We start from the raw sequence: 22326 nt of genomic DNA, 5'->3' as shown, positions 1-22326 counted from the left end.
CATTCTTTGTGCCTCTTTAAAAAATTGATATCACTTAACTAACTTAAGCTATCCATCTTGTCTAAAATCTTTAAAGAAACACGCAGTCCCTCAATAGTGTATGATAACTTATGTCATTCAACAGTTCACGGTGTAGCAATAATTGTGAGAATGGTTTTAGAAACAAATTCACCCATCTATTATTGTTAAATTGATCATGGAGGTATTTTTTTGCCAAATAAGTGTTGTGCATGAAGACTAGTCTCCTATAATACAAAATTATTGTTTTACCCTAATTGATCGAAGGCCCACATCTAATCTCAACATTGCTGCTGTATACATGAGGGGATGCTAAGATTGATCTCATTAATTTATTTAGGAACACTTCTAATTCTTCTAGTTTACTGAAATCAGAAATCTGGAGGCTTTTAAAAAGGGATTGAACAAACATTTATCTAAAATGGTATAGGGTCTCCTGTTTAAGCAGTTGGAAGGGACCTTGGAGATTTTCTAGTCCAGTCCCCTGTTTAAGCAGGAGACCCTATACCATTTTAAATTAGAAGAATTAGAAGTGTTCCAAAATAAATTAATGAAATCAGTCTTAGCATTTCCTCATGTATACAGCAGCAATGTTGAGATTAGATGTTGGTCTTCCATCAATAAGGGTAAAACAATAATCTTACATTATAGGAAACTAGTCTTCACACACCACATTAATTAGGGTATCCGGTTTACTGAAACACTGTCATGGAAAATAGAGCATCAACAAAAACAATGGCCATTCTGTGTTCTGTACTTTCATTAATCTCATGGCCATTGTTTTTGTTGATGCTCTATTTTCCACGATAGTGTTTCAGTAATCTGGATACTCAAATACTTCAATGATCTCAGTTGTTCTATCTCCTTATCATCTAGTGTTCATTATGTCTCTTGGATCTTTTAGTAAATACTACTATATTGGTTTTAGAATAATTTATCCGTTAGGCATTCTTTCCTAAAAATAAATTTGAAATTCTGCCAGGATTCTTCTCATTCCAATTAATGTTGTTGATATGAGTACCATGTCATCTGCATACAGTAATATACGGACCTTTCTGAAGCCTGCTGTTCCTCTGTTCTAATTTATGTTGTATCTGCACAACGAATTTGTTTAAAATATATGTTGCATATAGCTTACACTCTATTTACACTCTATTTTGGAGTGAAAGTTAGCAGGATTTGTGGAATCTCCTTTTTTAATATTGGAATTACTGCACTATTTTTCCAAGGGATTTGCCCAGGACCATTGATATAAATAAACAAGGGAGTATGCATAGGAGGGAATGCCTTTAAAAAATTTTGTGATAACATATAGTCTCCTGGGACATTGACAACTATCTGTTGTGAAATTATTCTCTTAATTTCTGTAGCAGTTACTTGGGGACATCTTAATGACAATTGTAATAAATTGTACCCATTAAGTATTATTTTAATATCCTCAAATTTCTTTTTAAAATAAGCTATCCAAACCTCAGGTGAAATATGTGTTTCTATTACTACATTTATTTTTCTTTGCCCTTGGGAAACTAGTTTATAAAATTTTATAGCATTATTTTGTAAACATGACAGCCTTACTTCTCACCACTGGCTTTTATAGTAATCTTATTTGTTCCTACTTTTTAGTGCTTGATATTTTCAGAGTTTATCTGTCATTGCCTGTACCCTGTCTAATGATTTATCTTCCTCTGTTTATCTTAATAGTCTAGCCAGTTTCTTTTGTCTTCACATATACATTTGTGGTTAAAGCACAAGATTCTGGTTTCAGTCATTACCAACCACATCCTTGTAAATGACATTTGGATTTTCTGGTTTTTGAATAAGTGTAACCATGTGCTGTAGTGCTGTTCGACTGTACAGGATTGATCTTTCAGCTTCTGCCAAGGGGAATGTCCACTTTAATTGTTTCTGATTCTTTGTTATGCTTTCTATATTATGACTCTCTTGTGCTACATTATTTTCACATATACACATAAGTCCAAGACAAGTGATAATTTAACACTCTCTAGTGTATCTATAATATTAAGCAGTACACTAATGGGATCAATGTGTGAATATTTATGAATATATAATCAACAACAGCTCTATCTCCATGGCTGATTGATATATAAGAACCCACAGATTGATCCCATTGTGATCCATGTAAACTGACATTTGTAATTGGTACATTAATTTAAATACTTCTAGTGTGCACTTATTCTGTGTCTTATCATGAGACATATGGCCCAAAAGGAAAATGACATTCATTTTTTAAAAAATTTTTTTATCCTTTAAGTGCAATAGTTTCAAACATGGGCTGATTCTAGCATTAAGATTCCCACAAATAATTAATGTATACTTGTGGGCTGATGTACCTAAGCTAAACTTGTAATCAGCTAAAAAACTCTCAAGTTATCCCAATTGTCCTGTTGTCAGAATGACACATAAATGTTAACACATATTAACATTCTCCCTTTATACTCAGCCTCAATATTTGAATTTCATTTATATCATAATATCCCTGATTAATTTCTTCTCTTCTGAAATCAAGATGATCTGTGATTATGCTCATTAGGCCTCCTTTAGCATGCCCAACATTGCTCTACATTACTTATGCCAGTCGTTTGAAACATTCACCTTTCCATTTTTATGTTCTCTAATGCTTCCTGTAAAACTGTCTGATACTGAAGAAATCCAGCAATTCAAGATCCTGAAAAGAAACTGTCAGATTAAAAGCTTTGTCAAGTTCAAGCCCTTATGATAATGTTACTTATTCTAGGGTCCGCTAGGTGTGCAGAGAAAGTATGTAACTTCCTAATGGAGAAAGTTGCCTTAATATTCAGTTCAACTGATATCTTACTGTTAAAAATAACCATAATGAAAGCTGGAGTGTTCAGGCATCTCTTTAGCCAAAATGCTTAATTATGCTAACCTTTATTTCTCGGGAATCTCATGTTATATTAAATACACATCTGCTACATCAGTGTTGCAAACATACAAGCAAAATGGTTTTCCAAAAAGTGGGAATCAATCTAATGAGTAGTATATTAAGAGATATTTATAACAAGGCATAGGGTAATGTTCAAGATTAAATATATTTCTTGCAACTTTTAAAAGCATTCTTGTAAGTGGTTCCATTTTCTTTTAGACGTTACAAACCAAGCAGTATAATACACGTGATTTCCTTCATAATGCAATTTTGATTAAAGAAAGTAATTTGACTCTTCTTTGCTTTACTATTTTCAACTCTTTATTAACTCAGAATGCCCAATTATTTATATTGAATGATTAATTTGTATGACAAAATATATGACTATGTATTCAAAAAACCTTGAGCTGCATTAGCATTATCCTTGTCCTGGCACTTTTGTTTAAACTTTTATGCCTATTTATCGCAAAATGTCTTCTAAATTATCCTTTTTGATAATGTGCTTTACACACTAAAACATATGTGTTATAAGCAGAGACATTTATGAACGACCTAAGGAAAACTTCAAAGACCACGCCATTAAAGAATTATCTAAAAAGAACTGGAAAAAGGAATCCTAATACTAATAGCTAATTTAGATAGGATATTCAATATTGCTAACTGATTATGAGTAGGAAAATTACCAAGGCATTGTGGGCCTGTCTCATTGTAGGTGAAAAAAGAGTGTCATAAAACATTCATGTCTAATTAAGCTGATTAAACTACTATTCATTCTAGCTTTGAATCAAATTTTCTTGGCTTAAATTCCAATTGGCCATTTAAGGAATATAAAAAAAATAAACTTTTGCAGAAAAAAATACAAAAGTACAAAACTCAAAAGGATAGCCTCGTTTTAGTAAACATTCAGCAGAAGCTTTTGCTAGTGAAAGAGTAGATCATCTGTAAACACATATGCTTATTTGCAAGCTCAACCTGTTGATTCAAAACAGTTGCATGGAATTTCCAAGTGCATATTTATAACAGCTTTTGCTAGCAATACCTTGGCTGATCTATTTTTAGGATGTAAATTTGGTAGAACAGGCTTTAGGAGACATTTGACATATATATTTTCAAGAGCACAGATATCTGCTAGAGACAAAACAGTGTACGCAAGTCCAGAAGAACGCACACTGTCACTTTCCCTTAAAACATTCTCCTGACAAATTATCAATTGATTTTTGAATTCAGGTTATCTTAGATCAATAATTAGACTGCTATCTAGGGAAACATTATGAAAAACATAGCATCCTATATATTCACATAACCTCTTACTTTTTATTATAAATATTAATTTCAGAAAAACAAGATGCACTAAAAGATAAAATAAGAGGCACTACCTTGACATGGTTATGGGGCTTATGTATTTTGAGGAAGATGAGAGCTATGTCAGAGGTTCAACCATACTGGACAGGCTTCACCAGAGGAATCAGACAAAGAGTGTCTCTCCCATAAAAAGTATGGTCAGATATAAATTACAGAAACCCATTCTGGCTCAGTTATTGCCTGGGTCAATAAGGATTGCACTAGGTGTTTGAGTTACTGGACATCTAATGAAAAATGGGCTACAAAACTCAGGACTGTTGGCTGAGCAACCAGGGCCAGCAGCTGCAGAAACTACTGGAAGGAAGGGGGTTTTACTTGTGGCAAGTGTGCAGAGATTGAAGACAAAAAAAATAATGATCTGTTATTACAGATCAAGTCCAACAAGAACAGGATATTTGAAACAAATGCTGTTCTCTGGAGAGAACAACATCCAGAATCACAAATAACAGAACAGATCAACACTGATTTATAATATGAAATAAAGTATTCACAGAAGGGGAACTGGAAGAATAGCAAAGGTCCATACAATGAATCTGGCACTATCTTCTGCACTTACTACTCAACTGTTGCAGATTTCATAGATTTGGAGCTCCTCTATATATGTTGACATTAAAAGCTAAGCAATTGCTAAATATCTCATTTCAAAATTGATGAGGTCATTGAAAGAACCTCAAAAACTGTATTCTCTTTCTGCGTTAGGAATTCTACCTGAAGCAAACTAACTCACAATTAAGAAAAGCTCAGACTTTACTACACTCTTTCCCAGTTCAATGCCTCAAGCTGTCTGGGAGATTAAATGTATTTGGCTGAAACATGCCAAACAATAATTGCAACACGTCACACATAAAACACCTTCCAAGAATCAAAATAGCAAGGTTTGATTATTCACCATCTTTTATGCATCTGGTGAATAAGCTATGAAAGGACAAAACGTTTTTTTTTCAGCAAGCTTTCAATAAAAATAGGAAGTGCAAGAAAAGAGAACACTCATAAACAATACTGAAACTATAGAAATAGAGAACTACAGTTCTTAATCATGTGGTACACGTCCTAAAGTAGAGAGATTCATTATTCTTCTTGAAGACATAATTATTTCTTTTGTTGACTGTTTTTTGGCAAATCAAATGCTACAATTTCTCCTGGCAAACACTTTCATTTTCTAAGGGTATAGACAGTTTCCACATCAGTATGGATAATATCATATAAGGCAAATACTTAATTCTTTCTGCTTCATGGAATATAATGTTATTAAATAATAATTAGCAATGTAATCCAAATAGAAATGGGAGGGCTGCAAAGCAACAACTAATCAGCCACTTCCAAAGCTCATGCAAATCAGAAGGGAAAATATTGGAAAGCAGTTGAGAGAAATTTCATGCAACAACTTGGGATGCAGAATTTACTAAGGTGAGAGCTGATTCACCAAGAGCCCTGCTCTAAAGAATAGTGGGTAGAGCCAGGACAAATATTATATCTGATTTGATTTATATTTATACTTTAATACAACTTTTGGACATCTCTGGTACCATATTGGTTTTTTCAGGAATCTGAATTGGATGCCAGAATATCTCTAAAAAGCTGCAGAGCGCTAATCAAATGCTGGCTTTGAAGATAGAGCAAAGCTCTTCTAATGAGACACCTCCCACAGAGGAGATATGCAGCTTTTCAGCTCATCAATCAATGTCTCATGAATGTGTCATATTTCTTACCAACTACCAATTTTCTCCATACACCTACTCTTAACACTTGTCCTTCACTGGTTTTTCCCAAATCATGCTTCTTCTCTAGCAATTGATCCTTGCAATTTTTTGTTTTGTCTCAATCAGCCTTAGATGAACAAGTCAAGAATGGGATATTGATATCCCTCCACCCTTTCTCCACATTCCTTCTGCTATTACTATCTTTTTTCTTACCTCAGATGCTCTTGTAATACATTTGCCTTTCCCAGAACACTGAAAGCCATCAGACTGGATTCCTCCAGGCAAACACATGCTGACTTTTACTATGACTGTCAAGCGTAATGGCACAATGCATTTGGAAACAGAATCATTCACAAAACCTGGAAAAAAGAACAAATATATTACTGTTAAAAATATGCCTTAAAAGGGAATTTAAAATGGCAGAGATAGGAAGGCAGTTAATACTTCTCACCTAAATCCCATTTAAACTGCTACTGGTCATAGATAGGGGTATATGAAAATCAGCCGTATTATAAAGGGGTTTTTTAAAAAAATTTTTTGCTTATATTGCCTCTGTAATTCACAACAGCTTTAGGACAAGAGGGTCATCCAAAGTTGTGTATGTGTATGTGTCTCTATGTGTATCTGTGCTAATTTCTCTAAAAGCAGAGATGAAATGTGGTACAGATGCACTTACAATTAATCCAAATGAACCATATCAAAGCAAAAATAAATTCCTTATGAGAAGTTGAAAAGCAGAGAAATACTATTTCTTTGTAAAATTTCATTTATCTATGAAAACTAATTATACCATCTGGAAAAAGTGGGTCTCTGGCTTTATGTGGTTCAGATTGTTTTCTTACTTCCTATGCATCCCTCAGCAGCACTAGGCAGACTATAAGCTAAGCAAGTTCAGGTTTGGTAAGTTATGGAAAGGGATATTACAAGAATACAAGAAATGCAGGATAGAGTGAGAAACTGGGAAACATCCTGGAATAAGGAAATGGCTAACCACCCAGTACAGAAATAACAGATACATCCACAGAGTCACTAAGAACTTGTCTGAACTCAAAGGAAACTCAACTTTTACATACTCTACAGTCAAATGCTTCTGAAAAATAAACAGAGATTCAAAGCAGCTTGAGATATAGGACAAAGATATATAATTCATTTGCACATCACTGGACATAAAATGTACAGTGATGTGCAAATGCCCTTATAATTTAAATAGTTCCAGCATCCATATCTATACCCACTTTGATCATATATCAAGGTCAGAGCATTAGAACATTTACAAATGACTGCATTACAATGTTGTTTTACTTAATTTTGATGCTCTCTCTCTTAACCTCTTATGTCAGCAAGCAAATGTTTAGAGAAATTCATTATTAGTAAATTGAGTTGATTAATGTATAATTACCATATAGGAGGATACTCAGAAACCAAATGAAGACACCATCATCCTTATGCAAAATTTATTTTAAGAATAATCATGAAATAGAACACTTTGAAGAAGTAAGTAGAGGCAGCCATGAATTTGTAGTCATTACTATCTGAAGTAGTTAGCAAGATAGCCCTTTCTAATAACAGAATTACTTAAGACCATTGTTATCTAATAACATTTCCTAAAAAATACTTTTGAACTCCATGCTAAATAAAATGACAAGAAGTAAATAGTGTAAGTCCTATTTTAAGAATGAGTGTTGTACTCTAATGACTGGAAAATCTCTAAGACCTTGAAATAATGGTGGATTTTTTGATCCATCAACCAAACATTTCACAATTATGTATGCAAAACACTTTCTATCATATACTTATGATGAAATGGGAGAGGTTTTAAAATGTATAATTGCAGTGCATTAATATTTAAGGTGGAGAAGATATCTTGGGTAAGAAGTAAAAAAAATCAAGGGCGGTATAAAAATCCAATAAATACAAATACAAATACAAATTATCCTTCATAGTAGAGAGAATAAATTAAATATTATTATTCCAAAACTGGCAGGACCCAATGAGAATGATCTTTTCTTTATTGGTTTCCTGAGACTAATTGTTATAAGTTTTTCCTAAAAATTATGCTACAACAATAAATAGCAACCTCAATAGTTTATTCCTTCTAGTTAGTAATGATCTAAAGTGGAGGCAGATGGACTAACTTTCAAACTTACATTCCAACTCAGAACTAAGAGAAGAGGATGCTTTATACTGAAATGTCTGCCATTTTAACACTACAGTTTGAAATTGGTAAGAATTCAGTATATCAATTACTGCAGCAGCATAACTCTAAAAATGAACAAAGATATTATGATGCTACTGAGCATGCTAAAAAGCAAAAATACTGCTAATAAGAACTATATTTACTTCCCTGTCTCAATTATTTAATGCATATAAACACAACAAAACAAATGCCATTTTCTGTTCCTCACATCTTTTGTTACCCTCATCTGAAGTCATAAAACCTCATGTCTTTAATCCAGGGTTTCATAAATGTATTGGATTTTCATTTACCATAATCTCATAACCAGTATAATAATGTATGTCTACCACATCTAAAGAATATCAGACTGAGAACCCAACTAACCTATCCACAGCATTTGGCATCACTGAATATAACTGAGATACGTATCAGGTAATGTTTTCAATCATAACAAACAGCCAAGGTTTTAGAAAACATGCAATTTTTATGTAAATTATTTCTGTTATAGAGAAGAATGAGATTATGAAGACAGAAAATTACATCAACTGATCTCTTTTTCTCATGAAGCAATAGACTGAGGTGAAGAAACTTAATATTGCTTTCTGAACTTTAATCCTAATGTCATTTTCATCAAAGAAGATGAAATATTCTTATAGTAAAAGAGCTAGTGAAAATCTGAAGATCCTGGACCCTGTTGTTTTAAAGTAGTTTCCTGATCTCTTGTTCTTTGAAGCCTCCTAGAAATCAATGCAATGCCCAAAGAATCAAGACCATATGTTGCTGATGGTTGTTATCAGCATTTTACATTTTCCTAGATAATCTTTAAAGGAAGCCTTATAGACATATTCCATTACAAGAAACAAATCATATCTCACAGTAGTTTTATCTATAGTGCATTACTGTAATAAAAAGACAAATTATCAGATTTTTGATTCCTATTCTTATTATGACTTGCTATAGCAACTCTGATTTAATATAAAATATACACTTATGATTTGTTCAATACATTAGAAAAATATTTTATGAGTATAAAAATCAACAGCTTTAGTAAACCTCACCAATGAAATAGTTGTTTCCCAATTCCAGCATCTCCTCTGCTAGGACAAGTCCACCCATTGTTTGGAGAAGAGTAATGCTTGTGGCATCTATAAGTGAGCATTCTTTAAACCTTTCTGTGGTCACCTTCCATAGTAGGATAAGGGAAGCAGTGGCATCGTGCCTTATACTAAAGACAAAAATAAAAATATTAAGCAGATCATGATGAAATCAAGTGTTTTAAACATTTTCTATAAGAATGTATCATCACTCATGACATTAAAAACATATTTCTATAACTTAATTGGTACAAAATTTCTCATTAATTCCAACGCTTATGAAAGATGTCAAAAGTGAGGACATGTTAATTCTACAATATTAGACTTACCAGAAAATATTCTTGTGCTGTTGTTATCAAATTTTATCAACAGCAATTTTAAAGCCCAGCTGGCAATTCTTTAGCATGTGTTGGCTTTCATTCACATTGAGTTCTTCTCAACCTAGAATTTTGTAATGTATTAATGTAGTATATGTGTGGATGCAAGCAACATGGTCTTTTGTAATTGAAAGATGTAAATGTACAGGTTTCCTAAATGCCATCAAAAAAAAATTTATATGGCACCACAGCTGGTTTATGCTATAATCTTTCAAGTTCAAATTTCAGATCTTGATTTTTGTGATCTTCACTAATTCTTTGTCTTCTATTCTACTATTCCTTTTATCAGTTTTTATTAGGAAATTCCTCAATATTTTCATCTGCTCATTTTATACTCCAATGTTATGTTCCCATTATTTTTTCATTATTGGCATATCATAATTTTTAAAGATGTTTCAATGAGTAATCAGAGTGACTATGTTATGTCATCATTTTTATACAGTTTGTTTGACTTTGAATGAGTTGAGTGTATGATCTACTGTTTCTTTTGCTTCTTTAAACAATCTGCACTTTGAATCATTTGATTTTTCAACTCTGGCCTTGATTGCATTTGTTCAAACAACTTGCTCATGAGCAGCCAAAATCAAGCTTCAGAGTTGATTTTTTTTAAAAATATTCCAGTTGTAATGCATTGTCAGGTTTTATCTTTATCCACTTTCTCCTGATCTTTAATAGAAACTGATCATTAATACTTTTCCTTGCCAGCATTTGGTTCATGTTTCTAATACACTATTTCAGTATTCATGTTTTGTTTTCTGTGCATTTAGTAAGTTCCATTTTTTAACTTGCATCAATTCTTGTTCTTTGGTGTCTTTTACATAATCAGCCATCACATGCTTTTCTTTTTGACAGTTTGTTTGACTTGAAGTAAATCTCTGCCTTCATTTTCATAGGGTAATATAGTCTATCACTCTATCGCTATAGGGATATAATGCAGAGTGAATCGTCATCAATTTTCTGGTCAGTGGTGGGATTCAAATATGTGAACAACCAGTTCTCTGTGTGGATGCTGCTTCTGTAAGTCCATTCTGGGCCTGGGCAACAAAAAATTAGCTACCGGTTCTGCCAAAGTGGTGCAAACCGGCTGAATCCCACCACTGATTTTTGTCCAACTGATTTTTAGTCAACTTGTTATGGTTGGTCACATAGTCAGACAGATGTTCAGACTGAATTTGGCATTTTTTCCTACCTACAGAACCCTTCTCAAGGACCTGAGATAGGCAGATGTTGTTTGAAGGTGTTAAAAATACTATCGTAGGGTGTAAGGTAAAGGTAAAGGTTCCCACGCACATGTGTGCTAGTCATTTCCGACTCTAGGGGCCGGTGCTCATCTCCGTTTCAAAGCCGAAGAGCCAGCGCTTGTCCGAGGATGTCTCCGTGGTCATGTGGCCGGCATGACTGGATGCCAAAGGCGCACGGAACGCTGTTACCTTCCCACCGTAGTGGTCCCTATTTTTCTACTTGCATTTTTACGTGCTTTCAAACTGCTAGGTTGGCAGAAGCTGGGACGAGTAACAGGCGCTCACTCTGTTACGTGGCACTCGGGATTCGACCCACCAACCTGCCGACCTTCTGATCGACAAGCTCAGCGTCCTAACCCACTGAGCCACCACGTCCCTTCTATCGTAGGATGTATGCCGCACCAAATAAAGCTATCTTTTGCAATTGACTGGTGATGATTTTGTCAATGCCAATGGTGTTCACATGGTGTTCCAGTTGTTTTGGGATTGCACCCAAGGCACCATTAATTATTAGTGCTATCTTTGCTTTCTTTTGTCATAGTTATTCTATCTCTGTTTGCAGGTCTTTGCATTTTGTGTTTTTTCTCTAGTTTTTTTTCTATTCTGCTTTCTTCAGGTACTGAAACATCCACTATACAGGTTTTTTTGTCTTTCTTACTGACAATTGTTAAGTCTGGGATTTCATGTGGAACGTGCTTATCTTTTGAATTTTAAAGTCCCAGAGCACTTTATTTTCTATTACTTTGTTCTGTGGTCCCACCAGTTCTTGCTTGCAGGAAAATGGTATTTCTTGCAGATCTTTTAGTGCACCAATGTTGCTACTTTGTCATGCCATTGTTTGCAGTCAGTTTGTGCAATCTTCTTGCTTCAGCTTACCTGGTGATCGTTTCTTCGGCTTCTTTGCAAAGTGCCACTTGCCGTTTGCTGCTGTCTTCTCAATTCTGGCTTTGTTCATAAAGTTTGGTCTTGTGCAGCCAGAATTCAGCCCTCTGTCTCTTAGCCATTGACAGATATTGTTATTTGCTTTGCCTGCTATTTTTTTAATGTACTGGCCATGTAATACTTTGCCTTGCCATGTCTCTTTTAATAATAATGATATTGGCCATTAATATTTTAATGTAATTATATTACATTGTTGTGTCAATTTATTATCATCATTATAAATGTATTATAGCTGGCCCTTGTCATAGACTCTGGGCAGCTTGGAAATACAAAATAATAAAAACAGTTAAAATATGCATACAAACAACAATACATTGATAATGGGACCTCCTTGGACTAGGGAGTTCTTAGAACTTCTTAACTAGGGAAGAACTATATGGACAGGAGAATTGTAGCCATCACACAGTTTTAAATCAGTAACACTATATGTACAAATATTCCTCTTCAGTACGTGTCCTCAATTTCCATACATATTGGGTTAGCTGCCATTGCCCATATTGGATAGGAATTCCTGAAGCACTAGGATGGGGAAGGCCAATCTATTCCTACCTATAAATATCAACTAATAAACAACAAAGTTTAACACACAATGGCCGGAAAGGCTCTGGCAAAGGAGTCAGGGACACATGAGTTAACAATGAGCTCAAGAATATGACAATAATAGAAGAAACAATCAAAATGTGGCTGAGAACCAGAGAGCCACCTTGAATATTTTTAAAATATAGACCAAGAAGAGACTAGCCTCAGGAAACTGAAAGAAAGAAAGAGGAAAGGCCAGGCTGAAAAACATGAGTGAAGAGGCAACTAGTAGCTGAGTAATTATAAATACTGGGGGGGGGGAGAGATGCCAAGCTTAGAAAAAGATATATATTTCATCAATAAGTAACTTTGCAGACACTAACTCCAAGGGAAAAAGATTATAAATCTTACAAATGTCTGCATACACATCCAATCCATTAACTGCTTTCTCAGCAGCAAAAATTTAATAGTCCCACATTTCTAAAGCAGTAACCTTGGAAGGCACCTCCAGTCAATCAGTCACAGTAGATTAAAATTGCAGCTCTAATTAATCACATTATTTTGGCTCAAGTACAACTATTAAATATTTAGCATTTATATAAATCTAAAAAGAGCAATTACGAGTTGGCTTTGTTTCTCTATGTTGTAAATTTTAATTTTGCCAAGGTCAATGTCATATTTCTACTAATGACACCGGGTTTGGGTTTCACATCACTTCCCGAATAATTATTGGGAAGAATTTGCTTTTTTAGCCTAAATGAAGCATTGTAAATGAAGAATAGTTCTTTCTAATGAATAATGAATTACTCTTTCATTGCATCTTCAGTTGAATAGCCAAATATTTTTAAATATTGTGTTCCAAATGTGGGAATACTATATGCAAGAGTTGGGAGCTCAAAACAAGAATTTAAACTTCTTAAATATATTATGTCCATTTTATGTTAGATACCAATGTTCAGGTTGAGTTCAACATTATGTCCACTTCCACCATTCTTTCTAATATAAGTTGCCTCTTCCAAAGTTACCTCTTTGGGATAATAAGGTTACAAAATCTTCCCTTCCAGACATATATTTCCTTTTGATGGGAAATAATAAAATAAATGTGTCCTCTTCCATAAGATATTGTGGAACTTGACTCTACTTCTTTTGCTTGAAAACTCTACAATTCCTAACAATAAATATCTGCAGAGGAGGGAAAGCTCTATATTTAATCTATTATAATATTTCCTGGTCTAGTGCGCTCTCTTTGTGTTGGATATAAACTATCATACTTTCCAACTAATTAAGAAGCACTGATATCTAAAAAGCTAATCCATTCCTAGAAAAGCATCTGCTGTCTGTTGACTTTTCCCTTCAGGACTGTGGGAAAAGGCAAAGCAAAAAAGTTGTACATCCATTTGCATTCAGAGACTGCAGAGTCAACACTGAAAGCAGCATGTGAACTTGGGGGGGAGCACAACTGCTTTAATGATCTGGGGGGGGAATCATACGGGCCCTTGCATGCTCCAAAGCATCTCTTTCAAAGACCTTGCATTACCCTATCTGCATGGACGAGAAAACAATGGCAAATATAAGTTTTTCATGTATCCCAATGAAAGAATAAAAATTCAAACATTTGGACAGCACAACTGGAAAACTGACAAGCTATTTTGTGGGAAAAGGAAATCAGCGAAGCAATTGTGACATAAGATATCATAAGGTTTTTACACTATGTTCCTGTCGTCTTCTTTCCATTTATACCCAAGATTTCAAATGATGGATTCAACAACCAACATTATTTAAAACCTTTCTGTAATAATGCAAAACAGCAGTTTCTTACTTTATTGAAGCATTTTGTGGAACTTCAAAAGATATTAGGCGACCCCCACCAGAATTATTGGAGCTGGTATTTCCACAGGCTACATCAGGGGTTATCTAAAAAGAGTGTGCATAAATATGAGACATCCTATATAACTTAATAGTTTTTAAACAGAATAAAAGACTAGTTTAAAAATGTGATAAAACTGAAACGTATGTGATGGATCTATTTCGAAAAATTACATTCTGCACCTTTATTGAGCAACAGATGCACAAACAAAAAGGCTCACCTTGAAAAGGTATTGGTGTGGATTTGGTTTTCTTAAGAAAAACACAAACGGCTTTTCATATTGTAGCAACCTAGATTCCTAATAAACTGCAAGAAATCCTTTAAAAAAGCAGGTAATGAAAATTCATTGGCTTTCAGGAACACACAGCAAGATAGCTGATAGCATCTCTCAGCATCTTACTGTTGTATAGTGTAGAATATAAAGAAATCATAGGTAGCGGTGCTTTGCCACCTGATCCCAGCAAGAACAATTATTAATTTTTTTCCTGTGAGGAAAGACTTTTCAGAATATAAACTAGGGTTATTATTATACTGTAAGGTGTTTGTTTATTTTTGTGGATAAAATCTTTCATTTTCAGGCAGTGTTTCTTTAAAAAGCATTAATGAAGTATGTATTAATATGTCTTCTGCATTGATTTAGATTCCAAATTCAGCAGCACCTCAGTGAGATGTGTGAGCTGCTACCTAAGTTTTCCTTGGGAATATTTCTTGCCTATTTTACAAATCCCCTTCATGGATTACTGCCTTGTCGTGGCGAAGGGGCTTGCGTAATTCAATGAAGCTATGAGCTATGCCGTGCAGGGCCACCCAAGACGGAAAGGTCATAGCAGAGAGTTCTGACAAAACGTGATCCACTGGAGAAGGAAATGGCAAACCACTTCAGTATCTTTGCCATGAAAACCCTATGGACAGTACCAAAAGGCAAAACGATATGACGCTGGAAGATGAGCCCCTCAGGTCGGAAGGCGTCCAATATGCTACTGGGGAAGAGCAGAGGGCTAGTACTAGTAGCGCCAGAAAGAATGAAGCGACTGGGCCAAAGCCGAAAGGACGCTCAGCGGTGGATATGTCTGGTGGTGAAAGGAAAGTCCGATGCTGTAAAGATTCTTTCTCCATAGGAACCTGGAATGTAAGATCCATGAATCAAGGAAAGCTGGACGTGGTCAAACAAGAGATGACAAGACTGAACATCGACATCTTAGGTATCAGCAAACTAAAATGAACAGGAATGGGTGAATTTAATTCAGATGACCATCAGGTATACTACTGCGGGCAAGAATCCCTCAGAAGAAATGGAGTAGCCTTCATAGTCAATAAAAGAGTAGGAAAAGCAATACTGGGATACAATCCTCAAAATGACAGAATGATCTCAGTTCGAATCCAAGGCAAACCATTCAATATCACAGTAGTCCAAGTCTATGCCCCAACCACCAGTGCTGAAGAGGATGAAATTGACCGGTTCTATGAAGCCCTACAGCACCTTATAGAACTAACACCCAAAAATGATGTCCTTATCATCATGGGAGATTGGAATGCTAAAGTAGGAAGCCAAAAGATAACTGGAATAACAGGCAAGTTTGGCCTTGGAGTACAAAATGAAGCAGGGCACAGGCTGATAGAATTTTGTCAAGAGAATACGATGGTCATAGCAAACACTCTTTTCCAACAACCCAAGAGAAGGCTTTACACATGGACATCACCAGACGGTCAACACAGAAATCAGATTGACTATATGCTCTGCAGCCAAAGATGGAGAAGCTCTATACAGTCAGTAAAAACAAGACCAGGAGCTGACTGTGGCTCAGACCATGAGCTTCTTGTTGCAAAGTTTAGGCTTAAATTAAAGAAAGTAGGGAAAAGCGCTAGGCCAGTCAGGTATGAATTAAATCATATCCCTGTTCAATATACAGTAGAGGTGACAAAGAGATTTAAGGAATTAGATCTGATAGACAGAGTGCCTGAAGAACTATGGACAGAGGTTCGCAACATTGTACAACAGGTAGCAACCAAAACCATCCCAAAGAAAAAGAAATGCAAGAAAGCAAAATGGCTGTCTGAAGAAGCTTTGCAAATAGCTGAGGAAAGGAGGGAAGCAAAAGGCAAGGGAGAAAAAGAAAGATACGCCCAATTGAATGCAGAATTCCAGAGAATAGCTAGAAGAGATAAGAATGCCTTCTTAAATGAACAGTGCAAAGAAATAGAAGAAAACAATAGAATAGGGAGGACCAGAGATCTTTTCAAGAAAATTGGAGAGATGAAGGGAACATTTCATGCAAAAATGGGCATGATAAAGGACCAAAATGGCAGGGACCTAACAGAGGCAGAAGAGATTAAGAAGAGGTGGCAAAATTACACAGAAGAACTATACAAGAATGAGCTTAATGTCCCTGATAATCACAATGAGTTGGTCACTGACCTCGAGCCAGACATCCTAGAATGTGAAGTGAAGTGGGCCTTAGAAAAGCTGAGCAACAACAAAGCTAGTGGAGGTGACAGTATTCCAGCTGAGCTATTCAAAATCTTAAAAGACGATGCAGTAAAAGTGCTACACTCAATTTGCCAGCAAATTTGGAAAACTCAACAGTGGCCACAGGATTGGAAAAGATCAGTTTACATTCCAATTCCAAAGAAAGGCAGTGCCAAAGAATGTTCAAACTATCGCACCATTGCACTCATTTCTCATGCTAGTAAAGTTATGCTTAAAATTCTACAAGCTAGACTCCAGCAGTATGTGGATCGAGAACTACCAGAAGTTCAGGCAGGATTTCGAAGAGGCAGAGGAACTAGAGATCAAATTGCTAACATACGCTGGATCATGGAGAAAGCTAGAGAGTTCCAGAAAAACATCTACTTCTGCTTCATTGACTATGCTAAAGCCTTTGATTGTGTGGATCATAACAAACTGTGGCAAGTCCTTAAAGAGATGGGCATACCAGACCATCTTATTTGTCTCTTGAGAAACCTATATGCAGGCCAAGAGGCAACAGTGAGAACTGGACCCGGAACCACTGATTGGTTCAAAATTGGGAAAGGAGTCCGGCAAGGCTGTATACTGTCGCCTTGCCTATTTAACTTATATGCAGAGCACATCATGAGAAAGGCAGGGCTAGATGAATCAAAAGTTGGAATTAAGATTGCCGGAAGAGCCTTGGTGGAGCAGTGGGCTAATACCTCCTTAAGTAACACCAGCTGCCTGCAATTAGTGCAGGTTCGCATCCCACCAGGCTCAAGGTTGACTCAGACTTCCATCCTTCCGAGGTAGGTAAAATGAGGACCCAGATTGTTGGGGGCAATAAGCTGACTTTGTAATAATGCCGCTTGGGGTGTGTGAAAGCCCTAATAAGCAGGCATATACATAGAATGAAGGCTACTGCTAAGTTTGTAAAGCCGCCCTGAGTCTTCGGAGAAGGGCGGGATATAAATGGAATTAAAATAAAAACAATAAGAAACATCAACAACCTAAGATATGCAGATGATACCACTCTAATGGCAGAAAGTGAAGAGGAACTAAAGAGCCTCTTGTTGCGAGTGAAGAAGGAGAGTGCAAAACATGGGTTGAAACTAAACATTAAGAAAACCAAGATCATGGCATCTGGCCCTCTCAATTCCTGGCAAATAGATGGGGAAGAAATGGAGGTAGTGACAGATTTTATTTTCCTGGGCTCCAAGATCACTGCAGATGGGGAGTGTAGCCAAGAAATTAAAAGACGCTTGCTCCTGGGGAGGAAAGCCATGGCAAATCTAGACAGCACACTAAAAAGCAGAGACATCACCCTGTCAACAAAAGTGTGCATAGTCAAGGCTATGGTCTTCCCAGTTGCAATGTATGGCAGTGAAAGCTGGACCATAAGAAAGGCTGAGCACCAAAGAATTGAAGCCTTTGAACTATGGTGCTGGAGAAGACTCCTGCGAGTTCCTTGGACTGCAAGGCGATCAAACCGGTCAGTCCTAGAGGAGATCAACCCTGACTGCTCTTTAGAAGGCCAGATCCTGAAACTAAAACTCAAATACTTTGGCCACCTAATGAGAAGGAAGGACTCACTGGAGAAGAGCCTAATGCTGGGAAAGATTGAGGGCAATAGAAGAAGGGGACGACAGAGAATGAGGTGGCTGGATGGAGTCACTGAAGCAGCAGGCGTGAGCTTAAATGGACTCCAGAAGATGGTAGAGGACAGGAAGGCCTGGAGGAACATTGTCCATAGGGTCGCGATGGGTCGGACACGACTTCGCAACTAACAACAACAACAAATTTTACAAATGCTCTCAACATTTTTTTCTTTTCTTTTTGACTCCCGGATTTTAGGCTGTTCAGCCCAATTCTCTTCTTACAAAAAAATACAAAACATTCACATTCTCCTAGAAACCTTTTTACATACAAATTGATAATACAAAGCAAATTCTTAGAAATGAGAGGAAACATTTGAAATACTAAATTACTCTTTCTTTATATAAAATATAACTTTCTTTTCTCTCAGTGTAGGACATAAGAAATAAAACAGCATCAGTTAATTAATATTTTCAATAGATTTTAAAGAGTGTAAAAATCAATCTATCTTACAATCTATTTATATGATGAAATTAAAGTATTTTTCCTTAATGTAATGCTTATAAGGTCAGTTATAAGGTATCTAAATTTTTTAAAAAAGATTCAGTTTGCTTTTGAAAACTCCCTTAAACTCTTAAACTGAAATCTGATGAAGATCCAGTACCGTATTTTACCATTCAATGAAATTAAATCATGAACTGAATATAATGCTACATATTATAATGCATACAAAAAGTAGTAATTATGCAGGCAGTATGCATTTCAAACTTACTTAACTCCAAGCCCATTTTCTTCTGTGATATTTTATTTTTTCAAGAGAAAACTTTTATGTTTATGTTTTATGTTTTATTTAATTTATATACCGCCCTTCTCCCTGGGGACTCAGGGCGGTTCACAGGGCATATAAATAAAATACAATACTATACAAAAGTTAAAACAAAGATTAAATCAGTGCCCAATTAAAAAACAATAATACAATCTAAAATGACAATTTAAAACCCAGCTCCCCATCAGGCCAGACCGGCCAATTCAAACAAATGGGTCTTCAGACCACGACGGAAAGTTCGGAGGTCCGATGCCGTCCGGAGCTCCACCGGCAGTTGGTTCCACAAAGCCGGGCCACCCACAGAGAAGGCTCTCCCCCTGGGGGCCGCCAGTCGGCATTCCCTGACCGGAGGCACCCTGAGGAGGCCCTCTCTGTGGGAACGCACAGGGCGGAGGGGAGTTGAAGCCGGCAGCAGGTGGTCCCCGAGGTACCCCGGACCCATGCTATATAGGGACTTAAAGATCATAACTAAAACCTTCAACCTCACCTGGAAGACAACTGGTAACCAATGCAGCTCGCGGAGCAAAGGTGTAACATGGGAGTACCGGGAAACTCCCAAGACAACTCTCGCGGCCGCATTCTGTACCAGTTGGAGCCTCCGAGTGGTCTTCAAGGGAAGCCCCATGTAGAGAGCATTACAGTAGTCAAGGCGAGAGGTCACGAGCGCATGAGTGACCGTGCACAGGGCATCCCGGTCCAGATAGGGCCGCAACTGGCGCACCAGGCGAACCTGGGCAAAAGCCCCCCTAGTCACGGCCACTACATGATCTTCTAGGGTAAGCCGTGAATCTAGGAGGACTCCCAAGTTGCGAGCCCTATCCACGGGGGGTAAGAGCTCACCCCCCATGGAAAGAGATGGAACATTTTGAATGTCCCGGGATGCCGGAATGCACAGCCACTCAGTCTTGTCAGGGTTGAGCTGAAGTCTGTTCCTCCCCATCCAGACCCGAACCGCCTCCAGGCAACGGGACATCACAGCGAGGGCATCACTGGGGTGGTTTGGGGTCGAAAAGAAAAGTTGGGTATCATCGGCATATTGATGATACCCAACTCCAAAACCACGAATGATCTCACCCAGCGGTTTCATGTAGATGTTGAACAGGAGAGGCGAGAGAACCGACCCCTGAGGAACTCCACAAACGAGAGACCTCGGGGTCGATCTCTGCCCCCCTGCCAACACCGACTGCGAACGTCCCAGGAGATAGGAGGAGAACCACCGAAGAACCGTGCCTCCCACTCCCAATCCCCTGAGACGCCGCAGCAAGATACCATGGTCGATGGTATCAAAAGCCGCCGAGAGGTCTAATAGGACTAGGACAGAGGAATATCCCCTGTCCCGAGCCCTCCAGAGATCATTCACCAGAGCGACCAATGCCGTCTCCGTGCTGTACCCGGGCCTGAAACCCGATTGGTAGGGGTCCAGATAATCCGCTTCATCCAGGACCAGAGGGAGCTGATGCGCCACCACACTCTCAACAACCTTCGCAAGAAAGCGAAGGTTGGAGACTGGACGAAAGTTGTTCAATACAGCTGGGTCCAAGGCAGGCTTCTTGAGGAGAGGTCTCACCACCGCCTCCTTCAAGACGGTGGGGAAATAACCCTCACTCAAAGAAGCAGATATAACCGCCTGGAGCCAGCCTCGTGTCCTCTCCCTGGCTACATAAACCAGCCAGGAAGGGCACGGGTCCAACAAACATGTGGAGGAGCTCAGCCTCCCCATAATCCTGTCCACTTCATCAGGGGTCACAGAATCAAACTCTTCCCAGATAACATTGACAAGACCGTCCGTGTCCTGATCGCCTGACTCTGCCCAGCTGGAGTCCAAACCGGTCCGAATCCGAGCGATTTTATCCGACAGATGTTGACTAAATTCCTCGGCACGACCCTGCAAGGGATCCTCCCTCACCTCCTGATTAAGAAGTGAGCGAGTCACCCTAAACAGGGCGGCCGGGCGATTATCTGCGGACGCAATGAGGGTAGAGAAGTAATTACACCTCGCCACCCTCATCGCAGCGAGATAAGACCTAATATAGGTTCTTAACCGCAACCGGTCGGGTTCGGATCGGCTCGACCTCCAACAGCTCTCTAGGCCCCGTTTCCGACGCTTCATCTCCCGGAGCTCCGCGGAGAACCATGGAGCTCGCTGGGATCTGCGCCGGGTCAGGGGCCGCAAGGGTACAACCCGGTCAAGTGCCTCAGTGGCTGCCCTTTCCCAGGTTTCCACTAAGGCATCCGCCGAGCTGTGAGCAATGGAGGCAGGTGGGGACCCCAGCGCCGCTTGGAATCTATCAGGATCCATTAAGCGTCTGGGGCGGTACCATCTAATTGGTTCCGTATCCCCACGGCGGGGGGTGGCAAAATGGAAGACCATCCGCAGGAGATGATGATCGGTCCATGACAGGGGCATAATAAATGGAGAGCCCCCACCTAGATCATCCAACCACCGTCTAGATAAAAAAATCAGGTCAAGAGTGTGGCCTCCCTCATGAGTTGGTTCAGAAATTACTTGCGTCAGGTCCATGGCCGTCATGGAAGCCATGAACTCCCGAGCTAGCTCAGATGAGCCTCCCAGGGATGGTAGATTGAAGTCTCCCAAAACTATAAGTTTGGGAAACTCAACCACCAACCCTGAGAGGATATCAAGCAGCTCGGGCAGGGCTGCCGCTGTACGACTAGGCGAAATGTACGTCAGCAGCAAACCCAACTGCGCCCCAGAACCAAATCTCACAAAGAGAGACTCACACCCGACTATCTGAGAAACGGTGGTCTCCCGCGGACATAAGGTCTCCCTAATAATAACCGCCACTCCCCCACCCCTACCTTGAGCTCTAGGCCGGTGCAGCACCCGGAAGCCTGGTGGGCAGATGTCAACCAAAGGGACCCCACCCTCTGGGCCCAACCAGGTCTCCGTGATGCAGGCCAGGTCCGCATGCTCACCCTCAACTAAATCCCTAACGAGGGGAGCTTTGTTAACCACGGACCTGGCATTCAGATACACCAGCCGGAGCTCAGGAGGCTGCACATCCTCGCTCCCGGAACCTCGGGGAAGAAGCAGAGGGTCGGAGTGCCTCACCGCTTGCAAGTAATTTTTAAAAATTACAGAACTAAAAGAGGAAAATAAACCAAAAAATGGTTCTTTTAATATTCCAAATGTATTTCTCTATACCCCAAATGTTCATTTGGTAGTATTAAATAATTTATGTATTCAGTAATAAATATAGTCTGACATCAACAACAATGCTGGTGGCATTCAT

General features: G+C 38.3%; 1 protein-coding gene across 2 annotated transcripts in view; it reads right to left on the bottom strand.

Moving 5' to 3' along the window:
• The window catches only part of DNER (delta/notch like EGF repeat containing), a gene marked incomplete at both ends in the record, with an annotated part of 120718 nt that overhangs the window by 42071 nt on the left and 56321 nt on the right, over positions 1 to 22326 (bottom strand). For both annotated transcript variants that reach the window (XM_083363165.1, XM_083363166.1), the window contains 3 exons: positions 6199 to 6344; positions 9220 to 9386; positions 14154 to 14248. In XM_083363165.1, coding sequence (XP_083219291.1) covers positions 6199 to 6344; positions 9220 to 9386; positions 14154 to 14248 — 408 coding nt within the window. The remainder of the gene's footprint in view (positions 1 to 6198; positions 6345 to 9219; positions 9387 to 14153; positions 14249 to 22326) is intronic.

The sequence above is a fragment of the Vipera ursinii genome (genome assembly GCF_947247035.1).
Source record: "Vipera ursinii genome assembly, chromosome: 5".
Lineage (NCBI taxonomy): Eukaryota > Metazoa > Chordata > Lepidosauria > Squamata > Viperidae > Vipera > Vipera ursinii.
The sequence above is the reverse complement of the archived record's forward strand: the minus strand, read 5'-3'. Positions and strand labels throughout refer to the sequence as shown.